The sequence below is a fragment of the Benincasa hispida genome, chromosome 7 (genome assembly GCF_009727055.1).
Source record: "Benincasa hispida cultivar B227 chromosome 7, ASM972705v1, whole genome shotgun sequence".
Classification (NCBI taxonomy): domain Eukaryota; kingdom Viridiplantae; phylum Streptophyta; class Magnoliopsida; order Cucurbitales; family Cucurbitaceae; genus Benincasa; species Benincasa hispida.
In genome coordinates this window covers 29,781,965-29,803,858 of record NC_052355.1, presented here as the reverse complement: position 1 = coordinate 29,803,858, position 21,894 = coordinate 29,781,965, and the positions used below count along the sequence as shown (strand labels likewise).

The 21,894-nt window shown below is 29.9% G+C and overlaps 2 protein-coding genes across 2 annotated transcripts; both read left to right on the top strand.

The window, feature by feature from the left end:
- The first annotated feature begins 4,207 nt into the window (after positions 1 to 4,207).
- On the top strand, positions 4,208 to 9,740 carry LOC120082144 (serine carboxypeptidase-like 27). Its single transcript, XM_039037387.1, has 9 exons — positions 4,208 to 5,573; positions 5,653 to 5,748; positions 5,898 to 5,990; positions 6,079 to 6,164; positions 6,290 to 6,550; positions 6,907 to 7,034; positions 7,112 to 7,207; positions 8,571 to 8,676; positions 9,313 to 9,740. The coding sequence occupies exons 1-9, from the start codon at positions 5,213 to 5,215 to the stop codon at positions 9,451 to 9,453; spliced, it is 1,368 nt and encodes a 455-aa protein (XP_038893315.1). The 5' UTR covers positions 4,208 to 5,212; the 3' UTR covers positions 9,454 to 9,740.
- Positions 9,741 to 12,654: 2,914 nt separating this feature from the next.
- LOC120081157 (tetraspanin-6) lies at positions 12,655 to 16,690 on the top strand. Its single transcript, XM_039035839.1, has 3 exons — positions 12,655 to 13,415; positions 14,696 to 15,012; positions 16,447 to 16,690. The coding sequence occupies exons 1-3, from the start codon at positions 12,921 to 12,923 to the stop codon at positions 16,484 to 16,486; spliced, it is 852 nt and encodes a 283-aa protein (XP_038891767.1). The 5' UTR covers positions 12,655 to 12,920; the 3' UTR covers positions 16,487 to 16,690.
- Positions 16,691 to 21,894: the final 5,204 nt, after the last annotated feature.

Below are 21,894 nucleotides of genomic sequence, written 5' to 3'. Positions count from 1 at the left end.
ACTAGTTAGATTCATATTTCAATAGGATGAATTAGACAACCTAGTCTTAATCCTAAGTACATAATAATACAAGATGAAATTCATATGTTCCCGCCTTGAGGGTAAGTAAATGAGTGTTTCCTTAAGTAGTGTCTCTGGGACTTGAACGAAGGGCCCTACTCTTTCATTGGCCCGATAGGGGTTTTTGTTTATTGGTTGGACCATAAACAAGTTGTTCATTAGAGGAGCACTGGTATTTAAGAAATCAAAGTTAACCCAAGGGTAAAATGATAATTTGACTCAGTTGGAGTTATGAACACTCGTGAATGACTAACTTGCTGTTATTGGTCTATATCCGTTGATATAGAAATATATCTGTAGTGAGAAGAGTACAAGTATGGGTCTTTAGTGGAGTGTACCCACAGTTAACGAATATTGATTAGTTGGTTAATGAGTTTAACCAATTAATCTCATATCGTTGGAGCTTTTGATCTACAGGTCCATTAGGACCCTTGTTAGCTCATTGGAGGATAATTAAGAGGGATGATTTGAATTGTTCAAATTAATTTGAGGAAACCATATATTAATGCGATCAATATATAATTAATTATGGATATGATCTATAATCCAAATTAATTTGAAAAGTAATATTTGAATAATATTCAATTAATTAGTTCAAGTGAATTAGCTTCACAAAAAATTAATTAATAGAGAGGTATCGCACATATACATACGACGTTTAAGATAACTAAATATATATACATTAAACTAGATTTAATAGTTATCTAATTGATGCGCAAATTAAATTAAATAAGTGATATTTAATTGTGCTAATTAATTAAATAAGTGTTATTTAATTAATTAATTATGAAAAAAGGGAAATAGGAAAATGGCTTGACCCTTATCTATTCAAAGACATTCCTATGTCCCTTTGAGAGACACTGACACTAAGACTGGCAATACACAAAACAAGTGTTATTGTGCAAAATTTCAAAACATTTTTCTCCTCTTATACATCCAGTAGTTGGATACCACCTATCCCTCTATTGAATCATAGGAAATAACGAGGTTACTCTCGTGGTAGTGTTCGAGATTGTTCAAGAAATTGTTCGTGATCAAGATTGTTGGAGGAGTCGTTTGTTGGAATTTCAAGAGGAATGTTTGTGAAACTTGGGAATCTACAAATGTAAGAATAATTCTAATATTTTCCGAAAGCATGCTAATTTACATGTATCTATTTTGTTTTAGTATAATGGATTTGTTTATGTAAAAATCGAATTACGGGATGCAAGACGTTCACAACGTTTCCGCATCGAGATTTGATCATGCAATCCCACCATTTGTGTAAAATATATATATATATAAAAGAGTCAAAAAGCATATTTTGCAAATGTGATAAATCTTTTAATAAATTTATTGCTTGTCATATAAAAAAAACGAGAAAGTGAAATAATTAGACCAAAATAGTTACATTTTAAAAATGAATAGAATAAATCTGATATACATACTCATTCTATATACATTTAAAATGATATATACCAAAATATGTGAGTGGATGGAAAAAAAGAAAACAACACTTTTTATTGATTGAACTAGATAAAACTTCAATTTTCCTTTGTATTCAACCATTTTTGGAGTTACGAGATTCTAACCGTTGACTATTGACTATTGAGCATTGAGGGTGATGATCTAAAATTAATTGTTGGCTAAAGATACGGATTTAATAATTTTGATAAATCCGAAAAAATTGTATGGGCCTAAGCCTTTTCGGCCTAGAAGACAAGACAAGCCCGATAAAGACAATGATTAAATTATATTACCTCTCAGTATATAGGATCATGTGAACAAAAATTATATGATATGAATTTCAATTAATTTTATTTAATCTAAATTATTTCATAAAAGTTTAAGAAAAATATATGCAAATAAAAGTTGAATCGATTAAAATTTGAAAATATTTGTGAAAAATATATTAATATGAAAGAATATTGTTATAATATATTTTGAAATTTTATTTTAAATGGTAAAATTGTTGAAAATATTTACAAGATATAGTACAATTTAAAGGTCGATAGTACGAGCACTATGCCAGTTGAGCTACGCTCATGTTGGTCTGTTACCATCTTTCACACATTAAATAAAAATTTAAAATTATTTAGATTAATTAATAATTTGATTTACCAAATAAGGAAGGTGGAGTAGTTATACTCCTATTCTCATGTTTTAAGTCTGATTGCAATTTAGATTTTAAATTTTAAAATGTTACAATTTTATCAATGAAATTTGAGATTTATTTCGGTTTGGTTGTTAGTTTTAATATTTTACCATTTTCTAATATTTATGCCTATTAGTTAATTGCATAAAAATGATTGTTAATATTTAATTAATAATGTTTAAAATCAACTCCAAATAGCTAAATTTAAGATATATATATATATATTAAGTATAACAACTAAAGTATTATGAAATAAACTAGATAGACCAGTATTATATTTTAAACATTTGTTTTAAAGAAAATATCTCTTTGGTTCTTAGGTTTTAAGTTTAGTTTTCACGTGATCTATAAATTTTAAAACGTTACATTTTTTTTACCAATGAGTTTCGAACTTAATTTCCAATTTGATTCTTAGGTTTGAAAATGTAACAATTTTATATTTGAGTTTTAAGTCTTGTTTCCATTTGGTCCATGATTTTCGATATATACACTTCTAAGTTTGATTTTTCACTAGATCCATACTTCTGATTCATATCGTTGATGTCTAGTAATTATTTTAAAATATTCTAAAAGAATTGTGATTATTCAATCTTCACCAATCTTTCCTTAATATCAAAACTAATTATAAAATTTAACTTTGTAATTGTTTCTAGTTAATTAATTGGAACTTATTCGTCATAGACTAAAGTGAACATGTGCCAATATTGTCCCATTTTGGGAGTTGACACAAGACAGCACCAAAAAGATTTATATCGATATTTAATATTTCATTATGAATTAAGTGTTTAATAATATATATGACTTAGATTAGAGTTATTTTGTTTCATCTAAGACCTTGGATTATATGGAAGGATAGATTGGAGATATTAAAAAATTAATAAGAGGAATTATGACAGAATTTTTAGAAATTAAATTAAAAGAGGCGCTGTCAAGAAGCGCGTGGATGTGCGCGCGTGGTATATAAATATGGGAGACAACTGTCGGTCAAGATCTATACGATAGTTATACAACAAACAACTTGAATGCACAACCTCCATAATATATATCCTCTCTATTTTTCTCTCACTTATTATATTACATAATAAACAAATATATATATATATTGAAAATTATATTATATTTATTTGTTGGGAAATTTCAAACCACACCAATGAACTTTAAAGACGGTATGGATTTTATTGAACAAATAATTCTATGTTTTTAAACTTTAAACTTTTGGAATTGTAATGCGTATAAATTAACATTCTCTTGTAGATTTAGTTCAATAATTATTTTGTATATATTAGTTTCAAATTAAAATTTTAATTTGTTATAAGTAAATCAATTCAAACAGTTTATTATGATTACATTTGAAAATCGTCAATGCATTAAATTTTCACACATGCGTAGATTTTTCAAACGTCAAATTCATAAAATAGACAATTAGACTTTGATGTATGAATAATTTGAATTAAGTATTCATTGACGTACTTACAAAAAATGAAAGGTCTAAAATTGATATTAGTTTATGATTTAAATAGAACTTCGAAAAATTTAGAGGCAAAATTTGACCTTTTTTTTAATTTTTTTAAAAAAGTTTCCCCCTTTATTTATCATTATTATTTTTATATGTTTTGAGTTATAAAAAAGGGCAACAAGGAGAAGAAGGAGATGGCGTGAGGTTAAAACCATAAAAAACTAACTAATTTTGTTAGGAACCAAAAAAAAAAAGTTTTTTTTTGAAAAAATAAATAATTACATAGATCATATTAAAACAAAATTCAAGTATTTGTAACCATACAACATAAATTAAAATTCATCGAAACTCATATAATAAAATTTAAATTAAACTAAAATTGATTTCTTTGGATTAAAATATCGTTTTGATTTTGATATTATGATTTATTTGACATTTGAAAGACTTACATGGAGAGTTTTGACCTCGGGACTCATCCTTCAATTACAGTGGAATTTGATTGTTTAGATGTTATTAGTGTCATTATCCACAAGAATTAGTATTTGTTGGAGTTGTAGGGTTTATTGAGGAGGTTGAGGCCTTGGTCGTGCCAGCTCAACTGTCTTTCGTTTGGTGTTCGCGAACTGCGAATGGGTTAGCCCACCAATTGGCTCGTGCTGTGTTTTGTGGTAATTGGGGGTGGTTTTGTAAGTTTCTTCTTATGGCTTGGTTGGAATTCTCTTATTATTCCAGATTGGTTATCCACTGCTCTTTTGGGCGAGGATTATGGCCCTGAATAGTTATTGAATGAAGTTATTTTTTTAACTTAATGGGTTGAAAAGGCAAAGAAAGGGAAGAAGTAAATGGGAGATAGTTGATTTCTCAGTAAAAATTCCCCCGTCTCCTCGAGTCCTTCTTCTTTGGAGCCACTTTAAATGGACCACCTACCCACCATTGCTGCAGCAGAGCCAGTACATTACAGGATTCACTGGCAGGAAGCATCTGTTAAGAGTACTCTTGTTTTTTTCCCCTTTAATTTTTACATTTTTCCCATTCCTTTTCATATATACTTCTCAATAGTAATAGAACATTTACTATTGTCCCATGTACTTGGAGATCTCACCGGTTGCATCTTTCGAAAGTAATGATTTAACAGATTCATCACTCATTTGAAAAAAAGGTTGAAGAGTTCTTTTTCTTTTCTGGGTATTTGTTGGAATTGAATATGGTAGTAAATTTCATCGGTGTAGAAACTTCAAAGTTTTTAGTTTAAGCCAACCCCATGTGCTTATCTCTGCTCTATCAAGTTGCCTTGCTCGTTTTACACTGCTCATAACCTTACGTACACCAAATGACTTTCAGACCAATGCTGACAATGATTTAATGAAATATCTGCACGAATTTCAACAATTGTCACTGGACTGTCTCTATTTGTGTCTTCCCTATTCTCTAGGATCAATTCTTTGACAACCCAGAGGCATAAGCTATTCTGGGATCTGAGTTTTTGAGTTGTTTTTTTCATTATCAATCTCAAGATCCCAATTCCTCAAGCCAAAAAACTTGCATTTCTTTCACTTGTGACAATGAGTTATTCGTTATTCTATCTATTTTTCCTTATCTCTTTCGTGGGAATCTCCCATGGATCTTATAATGCCGAGCAAGAGAGAGATAGGATCACCCAATTGCCAGGACAGCCCAAGAATGTGGATTTTGCCCAATATTCTGGCTATGTTACTGTAGATAAGCAAGCTGGGAGGGCATTGTTTTATTGGCTGACCGAGACACCGACTAGCCGTGTACCTAAGTCAAGACCTCTTGTATTGTGGTTGAATGGTGGCCCTGGTTGCTCCTCTGTTGCCTATGGAGCAGCCGAAGAAATTGGACCTTTCCACATTAAGCCTGATGGGAGGAACCTTTACTTGAATCCATATTCTTGGAACAAGTGTATGTCTGTTTGGTTGTTTAGCTTTCGTAATCTATTTGTATGCAGACAACTAATGTTATCTCTCCTTATCCATTGCAGTGGCAAATTTGCTGTTCCTCGAATCCCCAGCTGGTGTTGGCTTTTCTTACTCCAATACTACCTCGGATTTGTACACTGCAGGAGACCAGAAAACAGGTATTCATTGTCAAGGTCATAATATGACGGTTCTACTGATATTATGGATTAACATGGTCTGGTTGAATTACAGATTAAGAAACAAATAATATTAAACTATAAACAATGAAATGTTGTGACGATTCGGATGTGTTGTTATACACTTTCAGCTGAAGATGCATATAGATTTTTAGTGAATTGGTTTGAAAGGTTTCCTCAGTACAAGCACAGAGATTTCTACATTGCTGGAGAGAGTTATGCAGGTTTGGAGTTTCTCTGTGTTGTCTACTTGCAAGAACTAATGTCTATTTAAAACTTGATATAATGGTGTAACTCTATATTCTGTTTCAGGTCACTATGTTCCTCAGCTATCACAGTTAATTTATGAAAGAAATAAAGGAATTCAGAATCCAGTCATAAATTTCAAGGGATTTATGGTAATGAATCAGAGTTTACAACATTGTGGTTGATCCCTGATAGTATTGAACTGAGAGATGTTTACTTTAAATAAACTATTGCTCAATGGCTTTATAAATCTTCCTGTCTCGATTCTCCTTTTTAGGTGGGTAATGCTGTTACTGATGACTACCATGATTATGTTGGCACATTTGAGTACTGGTGGACTCACGGTCTGATATCTGATTCTACCTATCGACTGCTGCGACGTGCTTGTGATTTTGGATCCTCTCAGCACCCGTCAACAGAATGCAAGAAAGCTCTTATAGTTGCAGAGTTTGAACAAGGAAATATTGATCCATATAGCATTTACACTCGTCCATGCAATGGTACTGCATCTTTGAGGCATAACCTAAGGGGCCATTATGTAAGTACATTCGATCTTCTATATAAACATCATGTATTTCTCATTTCTGTCAAAGAAATTGTTAACACTACCAGATGATTTTCATCTATGGCTTGAAGATGGTGATCAATCTGTATCAAAAACTAGTAAAAGAAGTAAGGGGTTGAGTTAAGATAGCATACCCCATAACCGTATTATGTAAAGGAAGGGGTCCTCTCATATTTTATTGATCACCATCTCATTACTAACTAAAGTACACTGCTTATGAGAATTTCAAGCATGTGCATTCTGTCAAATTTTGCAAAAATCTAGATCTGATTTGGCCTTTTAAACCGTCGAGAGAGTTTTGTGATATTGATCTTTTGCATTTAATTCAGCCATGGATGTCCAGAGCCTATGATCCCTGCACTGAGAGGTATTCTGTAGCGTACTTCAATCACCCAGATGTTCAGAAGGCATTCCATGCTAATGTTACTGGGGTATCCTACCCGTGGAGTACATGCAGGTTAGTTTTTTATGGCATATTTAAGGTCACTTTTTTATTTGGGCGCTTGCTCAACATTCCGAATCTTGTGTTTATAGTGATCTTGTGGGAAGCTACTGGGCTGATTCTCCGCTCTCTATGCTTCCAATATATCAAGAACTGATTGGTGCTGGTATCAGAATTTGGGTATTCAGGTAGTACATTTCTTTATTCCTTCTACCTTATATAGTTGGATATCGCTCCAATGGAGCCCGATTTGATGTACTAAATAAGAGGTCTCTGAAAATCCTATTGACTCAGTGCTGTGTATTTTTATTTACTTTCCCCATGTTGAAAAGGCAACCCCTTTTTTCCTTAGGCAGCATGAAGCTCTGCTTCATTATAAGTAGTGAATCAGAGAGAATTTTTGGTTTGAGCAGTTGGAATGATGGGAAGTTGGCTGCTTCATACTGCATGCCTCAACATACCATTATTATCCCTCAATTTGACAATTTTTATATGTTAGAATTCAAATGATATGCTTGCCTTTTCATTTGGCGGGTTATGGGCCTGTGGCCATACTACATTTAAGCTGTAAATTGTTGCGCATCATGTTAATATTTGCAAGCTTTCTTTTCAACATTTTAGGCTATGATATCAAAGTAATGACATGTAAATACGATATTTGTGGATGTTATCATATCATTTGCGATCTAGTTTTTGCATACCTCACTAGCTTTATCATCTATATTGCCATACGTTTGTGAATTCCTTTATACATACTCGCTAGTGCTGGGCTTTGCTAAAATTCGGAAAGGATTCTAATTCTATACATTTTGAAGCTTACTGTTGATTCTTCAAGTCTTGTTTTGCTCATTATTCATCCACTCTTTATATTATTCGCTTGGAGGCTATGAAAATGAGCATAACTTCTTTTTTTGGTAGGGCCGTGTAGACGAAACTTTTACTCAAAACTATTAGGAAAAAAGAGTCTTCCAATTGTTAATAATCATATAGAAAGGTTGTAGGTATAGAAGAATTCTTGTGGCTAGTACACCACCAAGTAGTAGTATATGGTGCAGTGTGCCCTATTACCAAAAGAATCCAACGTCTTGAAGTTTGTTTTCTACATTAAGGGAAAAACGCGAACCTTCTACAAAAGAAATACATTATTGAAATACTTTTTTGATGGGGCAACAAAATAGGTTTCAATTTTGTACAAGTGACAGGTTCTTAAAGTAAAATAATTTTTCATTATTTAAATACCCAAGAGAGTTCTATAACTTCCTGTTTGATGTGAAGCATCTGAAGTAGGCAGCAGCTAAGGCCCTGCCTGGTTCATTTATCCATATTTGTTTAAAAGATGCATTGAAATTAAAATATTGAAATAGAAGAATAAAACTAGAAGTTCTTCTCTGATGGTTCATTTTCATTGAGTTGAAACTTTATAAAAGAGCAGTATCATTAACTGCAATTTGTTAAAACCTTTATTTTCATTATTCTATTCAAAACATAATTGTCAGGACTTCTGTTCTTATTCTTCCATCCTGCTGATTCTCATGGATTTTCCCTCTTCAGCGGAGACACCGATTCAGTGGTTCCCGTGACAGCAACGCGATATTCTATCGATGCTTTAAAACTCCCTACTATAAGCAACTGGTACCCTTGGTATGACCATGGAAAGGTAAGTTCTTAGAACATGAAGCAACTTGATTTATAGACTAAACTTCATTGCTTGTCATTATGAAGATATTTAACTAAAACTTAGCTTTATTGTAGACTGCAGTATGCCTTATTTCGTTTATTAATTACTTAGATCCTGTTTGATAACCATTTTCTTTTTGAATTTTTTATAATTATTTTTTGTTTTATTATCTACCTTTTAAAAGTTCGCAAAATCCAAAGTCAAGTTTTGAAAACTAAAAAAAGTGATTTGTAAAACTTCTTGTTTTTGGAATTTGACTAATAATTCAAATGTTTAGTTAGGAAAGATAAAAATCACGGTAAAGAATTTGTGAGAAAACAAGTACAATTTTCAAAAACCAAATATTTATCAAATAAGGTCTTAATAATTAATGCCACCTCTCCTCTTCCATTTTTTAATCTTTCTTTTCCTCTACCTTTAGTCAAAAGAAGATATTATTCTAGGATTTGCAACCTAACCCAATCATGACACCAACAACAATTATTATCATCTTACTTTATTCTTTGTGTATTTTACTTAGTTCCTGTCTCTTGGTGGGAAGACTCTTTGCTCTGAATTGTTGCTATAATGAATAGTTCTGCTTAAGTCTTACAAGCTAATTTTATGGGGATATAGGTAGGTGGGTGGAGCCAAATCTACAAAGGGTTGACATTCGTTACCGTGGCCGGAGCTGGTCATGAGGTTCCGCTCCACCGTCCTCGTGAAGCATTCATTCTTTTCCGATCATTCTTGGAGAATAAGCCCCTCCCACGTTGAAGACTATCACAATCATATTTACAGCAAAAGAAGAATAGAACAGTTTATGTACAGAAAATCTCGGGACAAGACCGGATTGTGAGAAGCATTCATCTCGAGTGCCGTTATTCTTGCTTTGAACATCACCATTCTTATCTTATTAGCTCTCCATTCTTTATATTTCGATGTCTTAAGTAGAAGTTTCAACAAATGTATTGCTGTTCGGCAGACAATTGTATCAAATAAGGTAACATCATTTAATTTGTTTGTGGAATAACAAAGTCTCCCTTTCAGAGCTTTTGCCATAATCTTGATTCCTTCATAGGATTGATTAAATGTCTACAAAATGTTGATCTGTCATATTAAACACTTTGAAAATGATGGATATATTTTGTTGAGCTGCTTCCATAGGAGAGAAAAAGATGAAAGGAAATGATTTCTTTTGATTCATTTTACAGGCTCTAATCTTTTGGGTTGTTGTTGAAGGGGTTTGGCCAACTCAAAATTACTGCCTGCACTTTGCAAAGTTGTGGGAAATTTCTAAACAGGCTGTTGTTGGGTTTAAGGGAAAAGAACCTCCCATTTTACAATTCCACTACCCAAAATAATTATCCCATTAATATATAACAGCTGCAGAGCAAAAGCTGGAAGAAAAGTCTTGGACCCATTCTCAGAGACGAAATATTTATAAATAAACATGAAAATTGAGGTATTAAAATATGATTTAAACTCTATAACTAAGCTAAAGCTACCTTGGGTTGGCCAAGTGACATTATGACATAATAAACAGACCTCAAAGGATTTTTAAAATTATTATTACTATTTTTTGAAACAGAAACTCATCAACCGAAACAAGCACCACAAACAAGCCACAATCCATCTTGACCTTTTTCCAAAACAAAGAAGACCCCGGAGATGAAACCAAAGATGCTATGAGCAACGACGAAAAGACAATGCTATGAGTATTTTTGTTCAACTCTCTCGAAACCTTACAAAAATTATCGACATTTAGAAGATCAGCTTCTACCAAGTTTTCAACAATATGGACCTCTAAAGGATCATATTCAATAACCATCGGAGGATTTTGCCCATGCCACTGCCTTGCAATTTCGCTCAAGCAATTCACCAGTCTTTGCTTCTAACACCTTGAACCTTCAATTACTACTGACATGTTTACAGCCTTCCAAAATTGGCGTTCCAAGATGATCCCACGCAATCCTACATCAAAGAAGAAGAAAAGAAGCGAAAGCGAAATTACGTGGATGGTTTTGAAATCTAAAGATAAAATTGACATATTATCTAAATCTTAAGAATCAAAAGTGTAATTTATTTCCACATATTTTTTTATGTTGGATTAGAAAGTGATAATCTTAAATAATGCTAGTGAAATCTCTTATGAAATTATGGTAGACAATCAATCTTAGCAAAATGTGTCCACAAATCATAAGATAATAAAGAATGGAATTTGAATGGATGGAAGAATCCAAAATAAGCCATCATTACAATACCAAATTATTGGTATTATCAAAGAATTTAAACCAATGGATAGTGGAGTGGCAAAGTGAAATCACACAAAGCCACTAAACCAGTGGTAGAGAAAAGATAAAAAAGGCAAATATCATATATATAATTAATATTCTATTCCACTCACGAATAAACTAATTCTGATTTGGGATTACGCTTCTTGAAGAAACCAAACGGCGCCCAATGGCTCAAAAAAGCAAAGAAAATTGGACAAAAATTTTCAAAAAGCATTTTGTATTTTTTAACACAACCTAATATATATATATAACAATTATTAAATACAACCTAGGCAATACCTAACTCGTTCCTCATATCTTTATTACATAAAAAAGAAATTAAAAAAAATATTATTTTAAAAAAAATAAAAATACCACGTGACAATATTTTATTGGACCATATTTGGAATGTACCAAGATAGATGCATCCAAGAGAGCATACAACTTTTTTCCTATATTTTTTTAGTCAAATATAGTAAACAAATAAACTTCATACAATATATTTAAACAAAAATATATTAACATAAAATACTTTTAAAAAATTTAAAAGCATAACCATTGTAGATAAGATGACAAGTCAACTAAAAGTGGGTTGAAATACCATTTTAGTTCATGTACCTTAAGTTCTATTCCATTTTGATCCATATACTTTCAACTGTTCATTTTAGTTTATAGACTTTATTTTTTTTTTTGAAATTAGTCTAGTTTCTTGGAGATGTTTCTCAACAAAAATAGACTTTACGAATATCTCTTTTATAATTTGGAAAAATATATTTACATTGTGTCATTTCATACACGAAAATTATTATTATTATTATTTAATCAATTTTAATAAAAATTAATTTTAAAGGACTAAATTTAAGTTTTGTTAAAAGTAGAAAGATTAAATGAAACAAAATTGAACCAAAATAGTATTTTAAACTATTTTTTCTGTTGAATAAAATCGGTTGTTGAATACATGATCTAAAATGTAAGAAATTTGATGATTCATTCTTGTGTGGAAATTAGAAATATTTCTTTCCCTTCTCAAAAGTCTAAATTTGACCCATTGATTTTCAAAAATTAATTTTAGCCCATGCCTAAAAATCACATCTTATGCCCACTTTTTGTATTTTTGTTCAAAGGAGAATCCTTTTCACATTCTTTATGGCTATTTCTTGAATAAAACTTCTCATAAAAGCTAGGAGAGCTATATTCTTTGGATGATTATTCCCAGAACCTATTCTTTTAGACCAAAAGAAATTATTTTCATCTATTCCAATCTCCAATATTAACATTTATTACAATTCTAAAAAATAATTAAAAAAAATATAAAAACTAGACCAAAATAAATCGAGTGTATATTGTTGTGACTACATGAGTCAACCATATTTCATTTCCTTTATCTAGTTATAAGAAACCTCTTAATTGATCGATGTGAAGACAAATATTAGAAAATTTTTATATATAATGCTATGTAATACCTTATTCGTTCTATCTACATTTATCATAGTCGTACAAAAATATAAGAAAATTCTGAAGAAAATTTCGTTTGAATATTATTATTATTATTTTTGAAACATCAAATATTGTTCACTTTGAAACATCCAAAGAAAGGGCTTCCTTAATGTGTAAGAAGTAGAGTTCATTCTTTTATCACATGCAAAGATATAAAGTACTTCTCACAGATTCAGAACAAAAGCACTTTAAATATAAACAATATATACCAACCAAATTGCACAAAAGCAAAACCCAAAAAACCTTCAAAATCAAACCTCTCCCTAAAGTGTATCCAACATGGGCCATTCATCCATCTCCCTCATTCAAAATACCTTCTTAAAATTATTCTCTTTCGTACATCCAACGATTTAGGATCGTTAAATTTTTTTGTTATACCAAATATTTCTATCTCTCTAACTAACACTCCGATCCCTTCTTTCATCCCTTTAAAGAGAAGAAAAGAGGAAGAGAAAAGTTACGAACAAAGATATGTATAGATTTAGCAACACGGTGATCGGATTCTTAAACCTCTTCACACTCATAGCCTCAATCCCCATCATTGGTGGGGGGCTATGGATGGCGAGAAGTAGCACCACGTGCGAGAGCTTCCTACAGACGCCGCTCTTGGTCGTGGGGTTTGTGGTGCTTGTAGTGTCGTTGGCTGGCTTCATTGGCGCTTGTTTTAACGTTGCTTGGGCACTATGGGTTTACTTAGTGGTCATGTTGTTTCTAATCGCTACGCTTATGGGGTTGACAATTTTTGGGTTTGTCGTGACCGGCCCGGGCGGAGGCATCGAAGCACCGGGTGGGAGGGTGTATAGAGAGTACCATTTGGAACAATATTCACCTTGGTTGAGGAAGAGAATAAAGGATCCAAGGTATTGGCTAACTATTAGGAGTTGCCTTTTGGGATCTAAGACTTGTGCTAAACTTGCTTCTTGGACTCCTCTTGATTATCTTGAGAGAGATATGACCCCAATTCAGGTGATGCTTCATGATTTTTCTGTTGAGCTTTTTTTTTTTTTAAAAAAATAAATTTTATAGTAAAATTTTAATTTTCTTTAATAGAGGTTGATAGTAAAATTTTAATCTTCTTTGATAGAGGTTGATAGAAGTTTATCGATGTCTATCAATATTTTTTTTGTTATTTTTAAAAATAGTTTGACATTTTTCTATCGGTGAAAGTTTCTCTTTATTTTACAACAATTATTTTTTTTAAAAAAACTAATTATATTGATATAATTTCTTCTTATTAAAGGACTTTAAATCTTATTATTGAAATATAAAAAGTATTTATTATAATTTTTATTTTATAATACTCAAACTAATTTTAATTAGTGAAAATTTAAGAGGTGTTCTTAATTAGTTTATTTTTTTAAAAAAATCAAATACTACTAATATTTTAAAAAATATTTTAAAATAACTGAGGCCTTATTTAATAACTATTTTATTTTTGTTTTTGAAAATTAAACTCATGAACCCTACTTTCACTTTCAAATTTCTCCTTTTGTTATCTACATTTCATCAATGATTTAAAAAATCAAGCCAAATTTTGAGAAACTTTCAAAGTTGTTTTTGTTTTTTGAATTTGGCTAAAAATTCAATCATTGTACTTAAGAAAGATGTAAATTATTGTAAGAAATGTGAATGATATAGGTTTAATTTTTAAAAACAAAAATAAAAAATCAAATAATTATCAAATGGAATCTAAGTAAGTGTGAAAGTTTGGTTTCAGGTTCGAACATGCTTGGGCCAAAGATTGGATCAGTTTTTACTTTATTATACCTACCTAAATAACTAAAAAATAAAGTGATATGTGTAACATGCACACCTTTTGAAACAATTATCACCTATTTTAAAAGTTGTGCCTTTCTATTTTATGATTTGTTTAGCTAACTAATTAATACATTTTTTTTTATTAAAGGATGTCCTCTCTATGGGGAGTGCTACAAGTAAATTTTAAAATAATGGTTAATATATCATTTTAGTTTATATACCTTTAGATGTGTTTATGTAAGAAAATATAGTATGTGAATATATGTAGAAAGACTAATAAAAATAACAATTTTTTTTTAAAATATAGGGACCTTTTTAAATATAAAAAATAGTTAAGAACAATATATACTATTTTAATGTTTAGTTTTACATTTTTAAAGTGTTTTAATTAAATTTGATTGACGTCTAAACTTATTTTTATTATATTTATTAAGAAATTGAGATGTATATTAATTTAATTATTTTATTTTTGAAATTTATGTTTCCAGTCAGGTTGTTGCAAGCCGCCAACGGCATGCAATTATGACATGATGGCGATGGTGGCTCAGGATCCAGATTGCTATCGGTGGAACAATGCTCCTAACTTGCTATGCTACGAGTGTGACTCTTGCAAAGCCGGTGTCCTTGAGGACGTTCGAAGGGACTGGCATAAGCTTTCTGTTCTCAACGTCGTCGTTGTTGTCCTCCTCATTGGTGTTTATTGTGTAGGTTGTTGTGCCTTCCGCAACACCAAGAGGGCTGAGACTGACTACCCTTACGGTCACAATCGAATGACCAAAGTTCGACCAAGATGGGACTACTATTGGTATGTTATTTTCTTAACTCATTCGTACCTACATCTTTTAAGTGAATTTGTTAGAATGCTTTACTTTGAGAAGTTGAATTGTGTTTAGGTCATTTGCATATATTTGAATTATATCATACTAAAGAAAACCTTGCAAGTATATGAAGTTTTTTTAGTTGTTATTATTTTTGTTTTCTCACAAATTTATCGTTTTGGTACACTTATTTTGAGACTTATTTTATTTTAATCGATATACTTTTAAATATCTAGATTTTATTTCCTAAATTTTTAAAATTCTAGAAATCATTTATACTTTACAAAAAAAACCACTTCGTTAATTTTCTCTTTGAAAATTTTGAAATATATTGTATTATCTTACCTGAAAAATATTTATTCAACTAATTTTGATAAAAAGTAAGCCTCAAAGGATTAATTTAAAGATTTATTAGAACTACACTAACTAAATTTTAATATTTGAAATTACTAAATTAACATGAAAGGACTTCTTTTAGGTAGACAATAAAGAAAATGCTATCTGATTTTTTTTTTTTGTAGGGATGCTTTTAGGCAAAAGAAGCATTCTTTTAAATGTTGTTTCACTTTATTTCAAATTTAATCTCTAACGAGACCTTTAGGGAAGAACTATTTTTAAACTATAATAATCACCTCTTACTACCGTAAATATTATTTTGTAATCTCTACATTATTTCAAAACCCCATTTGCTATATTATTTACTATTTACTAGTTTTTATTATTTTACATTCATCATTTTTTTATTCTTAGTTTTGGTATTTACTATTTCCTTTCCAAACTAAAATAGTTTTCACCTCAAACATATATTATTATAACCCAAATTAAAATAATCTACACCTTAAAAACAAACTATTATAACCCAACTATAACAATCTAGGATTATAATAACCAAATCCTGGCCTCAAACGCCCCAACGAACTAAATAATTTTCATTAACCATCTTTTTAAATCCAAAAATTAATGAGTGGAGGGTGGACATTCCTAAAAAAAAAATGAACTAAACTATTTGCACGACATTTTTCTATTTTAAATTTTTAACACATATTGTAAAATATGACATTTTTTTTGTTGAAAAAACTAATAAAAACACTTTTAGGTATTAAAAAGGGACATTTACAAATATAACAATCGGATCCAAAATAGAGTCCTACCACTAATAGATTTGACTATATTTGTAATTCTTAAAAACTGTTATTATACACTTAATTATTAACTCTAAAATATACTCTTTACCATTATCCTATTAAAAAATTATAAAAAAATGATTAAAAATGAAGAAAAGAAATTATTTGATAATTCTATCCCTTCAATATTATTCAAAGTAATTAGAAAGTTAAAAGAGGAATTAGATTCTCTATTTTCAAAGCTAAGTTAATTTAGATAAGATTTTCATATGTAAAGTCTTTTTTTTTCTTTGGCAGGTGGAGATGGTTGCATGACAAGAAAGAACAACTTTATTAAGAGAGAAGAAATATTCCATCCTCCATTTCCAATTGTTCCTTCACTTTTCTCCTTGTTGAGAACATCAAAGAGTGGTCTCAAACTTCCCTTTTTACTTTGTCTTTTTTTTTTTCCCTCTTACTCCTTGTTTTGTATAGACTTTTTTTTTTCTCCCATATAAAGATGGATTTTCACTTTTTATCTCAAACATTTTTTTTTCTTTTACTTATCATAGAGTAGTGTGCATTAAATAAAAATAATTTAAAAAATTCGAATAAAGTTCATTCATTCGGTTTGAGATTAAGCAATTATAAAAGAATCTCAATCACATTTGATTAAATAGATTATTTTCTAATTTTTTCAACGTCACTTTTCAAATTAAATTACCAGAGAAATCTGTTCGATCTCTAACTTACTTTAAATTAATTTTTTTTATATATATCTTTTTTCTTTCTCTCACATCTATTTCATTCTATATTAATTAAATTTCGAATGATTCAACATTTTTGAAACAACTGTTTTTCTAAACTTGTACAAATAATTTATATTAAATAAAATGTCTTACCATTTACCTCATGTAACTTTTTTTAAAAATAAACTTATAAAAATATTTAAATTGAAATAATATATCATCAATTCAATTTTATATAACAATGATTTTTTCTGACTTTTATCCTATAATCTAAAGAAATATAAATATATAATTTGTTAATTCAAACTATGAAAATTTAAGATAATTAACTTAATGAATAGGGTAATTGTTTTAAATGGTAAAATTGCTAAAAATATTTTTAAATATATCTATAAGTGTCTATCACTAATGACAATGATATTTGACTATATTTGTAAATTAGTTGCATCATTTTCCTATATTTGAAACAACCCTTAATAAAATTTATATATTAAATATCAACTTATATGTATAATATAATATATTTAATCTAATGTTGATAATTAAGGCATATTAAATCTAGTTAAACTTACGAAGCGTCGTTACTTACTTTTTATTTTTAAATTTGAAATTTACCAAACACTAATATAATTTATATGATAGTTGGTTTTTTTAAAAGTGTAATTACTAACAATTATTTTAAAAGCTACAACAATTCCAAATGGAACCTCAATTGGGTTAGTTCGATTTTTGCAAATATGAGCATTACTCAACAATTATTGACATATACTTTTATTTGAGGAAAAGTTACCTGTAAAACAATAAAAAATAACATACCGATGTGGTGCTTGCCACAAACATTTTGATGCTTGAGCCAAATCTCACCACGAAGGTAAGAGCAAGCAGATGAACTTAATTACCTTATGTTGGGCTGTCATCCTCTATTTATAATGGAGACTTGTGACGGTCTTCCTCATCCTCTTAGGGCTAGAATTCTATTTCCTTTACCATTTTGAAAATATGATGCTCGTGTGTTGAATTGAGCCACTAGGGAGGTTCCAAATAAAGGTCTACTACAGATAGGCCTCACATGTGAGATTAGGTCGACCTCGACCTTGGGTTGAGGTGGGCTAGGCCAATTGGACATCACATGCGGGCTGGCCTCGACATCGGCATGGGCGGGCCAATTAGACTTCTTGGCTCAATTGCTCTTCCCACTCCAATAGAATTCATCCTAGGCCATTTCTATAAGTTTCCTAAGGTAACTCTACTTTTATCTTAGTCTTGGTCCAAAATCACTCATAACATATTCCATTCTTTCAATTTTAAAGATGAGAGAATATTTTTTTGTGTTCTATTTGATTTTTGCAGCAAATGGTCCAGATGTTGATTACTTCTAAAAAAATAATTTTAATTTTAAGTTAGAAAGTTATTATTTGTTAATATCGAATAAATTGTTAAAAGAAAATAGTAACAAGTATAATTTATATTTTATTGAGTATTATTATTTAATTTTAATTTCAATAATTTAGCCATGAAATTATACAAAAGAATTTATTATATAAAAGGAGAAACATTTTTCATTAATCTATAACGAAGAATTATTTGAACAATAAATGTATATCAAAACCCAAGTAGGTTGGAGCTAAAATACACTTATATATATTAGAGCAATCTTTGAGGTAGTTGGACAAAAATTCATATGAGTAGCCACTCCGATTGAGACAGAAAATCCCCAATTTGATCGAAGATGAGCTTAAATCGTACACACAAAACTAGTCCTTGTTTGCAGACGGGGAGGGGTATCCACGCCCTATCCCAATTTCGACTCTGCCCCATTTAAATTTTAAATACTTTTAAAAAAGTATATAATGTATATTTGATGATTTTATGTGATATATATGCTAATTAGAAAAATGGTCGTTTTTTTTTAAAAAAATCAACTTTCCCTTTTTATTACTCTTTATGTAAAATGAATTGTTTTAACTTTATGAATTTTTATTATTCATATTTTGTTTCAATCTGTATGAATTTGTGTTTATGATTTTTTTTCCACTAAGAAAGTGCAATTTATATAGAAAAAAAAGCTTGATTTGAACTCAATTTAAACGATATTACCTTTTATAAATGTACAACAAAAAAGACATAAATATATCCTCATGACGGAACCCGATTCTCTGACCCAAATAATGGGCATGAGGGTAGGAAAAGGGATTTTTTTCCCTCACAAAGATAGGGATGGGGATGAGGACCTCCTCTCAATCCACCTTTTCTCATTGCCAACCCTACTTCCAAGTGATCTATTAGGAGTAATAGGAGAATTATTATTCCGTGATATTTTATAGTAGCTTTCACTACAACATAAATAGATTTTTATGACTCTAAAAAATTGTCATAAACACATTTCTTGATTCTTTTTTTTAGTCTTGAATCCACCATATCAAGAAAATAAATCTTTCTATGACAAGTTTACATTAATCTCATATAGCTTCTTACTACAAAATATAAATACTCACAATAATCTTAGTATTCAGGACTTCAGTCTAACACAGTAAATCAATGCTAACAACGATTTGAAAGAGATTCTCATCATTATCAAAAGAATTTAAGCCTACCAAAATAAATTAATGACAACTAATATTTGAAAGAGTTGTTCATCATTAGCAAAAGAATAGTCTACCAAAATAAATCAATTCAAATAAACATGCAATTCTGAGTTATACGATATACCTATTTGACACTAAAAAATACCCTCAATCTGAAAGAATCAAAACTTCTTACTTGAACCTCTTCATTCCATATAACATTGCTCTCATAATTTTCAGAGACCAACAACAAACATATAAAAATAGGAGAACAAGAGCAAACAAGTATCCTTCTACTACAATTTATGTTTTCACCTCAACTAAAGTCTTTTAAAAGAGCACAAATGTACTTAAAAGAGATCATCCGGTTACATGGAGTCCCAATATCAATTGTTTAAGATCGAGACCCTCGTTTCGTCTCCAAGTTCTGGAAAAGTTTGCAGAAAGCAATGGGCATACAACTAAATTTCAGCATAGTCTTCCATCCACAAACTGATGGCCAAACTAAACGAGTTAATCAGATCCTAGAAGACATGTTGAGGGTATGTGCTTTGGATTTTACTGGAGCATGGGATTCATAAATACACCTTATAGAATTTGCTTATAATAATAGTTATTAGGTGACAATTGGTATGGCTCCCTTGAAGCCTTATACAGAAAGAAATGCAGATCTCCTGTACACTGGGATGAAGTCGGGGAGCGAAAACTACTAGGGCCTGAGTTGGTGCAACAAACAACAGAGACAATTAAGTTAATTAGGGAAATAATGCGAACAACTTAAAGCAGGAAAAAGAGCTGAAATTCAAAGTAGGAGATCACGTATTTCTAAAGGTAGCACCAATGAAAAACATTATGCATTTCAGACGAAAAGGAAAACTTAGCCCCGCTTTATTGGACCTTTCGAAATATTAGAACATGTTGGCCAAGTAGCTTATCGATTGACGTTACCATCAACCCTTTCTACAATACATAATGTCTTTCATGTATCGATGCTTTGAAAATACGTGTTTGACCCATCACATGTAGTAAATTATGAACCCCTACAAATAAATGAAAACTTGGAATATGAAGAGACTCCAATCTGCATCTTAGTAAGAGAGAAGAAGTCACTTCGTAATTGGACAATAAGTTTAGTGAAGGTTCTCTGGAGAAATCAGCAAGTAGAAGAAGTTATATGGGAACGAGAAGAAGTGAAAGCTAAATACCCTTATATTTAGGAATTAAGAAACTTTCGACGACAAAAGTTCTTAAGGGGGAAGAATGTAACAACCCAAGTATGTGCATAAATTACAAGCTAATTTTTTTATTTTTTATTTTGTAAGACTTGTTAGAGAAGACCAATTTTAGATTTAATACATAAGGTTAAAAGTTGGTCCATAGATATCCTTGAATAATTGACAAATAAAATCTTAATTAAACAAATATCTAAACAAGTAAATATCGAAGAAATAAATAAAGACGACATAGAAAGATTTTTCAGAAGAAAAATCTAGTAAGTTTTTAAAGCAAAATAAATTATTATATGACTATGTCGGTTAAGTAAAGAAATAAATTAAAGGAAATAAAAATATATATACCAATGTATACATGTATGTCGGTTAAAGTAAATAATAGTAAGTAAATAATAATAACAACAACAATAATAATAATAAATAAATAATATGTAGAAGGTTTAAGATTATGATACATTTAAAAAAAAAAAAGATAATTATAAAACAAGATAAACATTAAAAAAAAAAAAGAAAAGAAAAGAAAAGAAAAGAAAGAGATAAATATAAAAGTAGATAAACATTAAGAAAAAAGATAAAAAAAGATAAATATAAAAGAAGATAAACATAAAAAAAAGATAAAAAAAAGATAAATATAAAAGAAGACAAACATAATAAAAAAAAAAGAAAAGAAAAAAAAAAGAAAGGAAGAAAGAAAGAAAAAGATAAACATTTAAAATAAAAGAAGATAAACATAAAAAAAAAGTTAAATATAAAAGAAGATAAACATAAATAAATAAATAAATAAATATAAAAGGAGATAAATATAAAATAAGATAAACATTAAAAAAAATGTAAACATAAAAAAAAAAAGATAAATATAAAACAAGATATATATATATACGGAGATCGGAAAAGCTTTCTTATAAATAGGAAAGTGACGCACTTTGTTACAAAAAAAAAAAAATAATAATAATAAATAAATAAAAGAAAAAAAAAGCAAGAGTATTTCAAGACCAAACCATAAGAAACAATTTAAGTAGTTTATCTCCTCTTTAAGTGTTTTTTGGTAGTGTACCTTTGTTATGTTGCTTTATTATGTTCTTATTGTGATGTTGCATTACATGTTTAAAACACGTTTCTCTACAAGGAACCCCATGCATTAAGTTTGTTCATGATTATGTTAAGATCACGTTTTAATTAGGCATAGGTTATGCTTCCAAGGCTGACAGGGCATGTATGGTT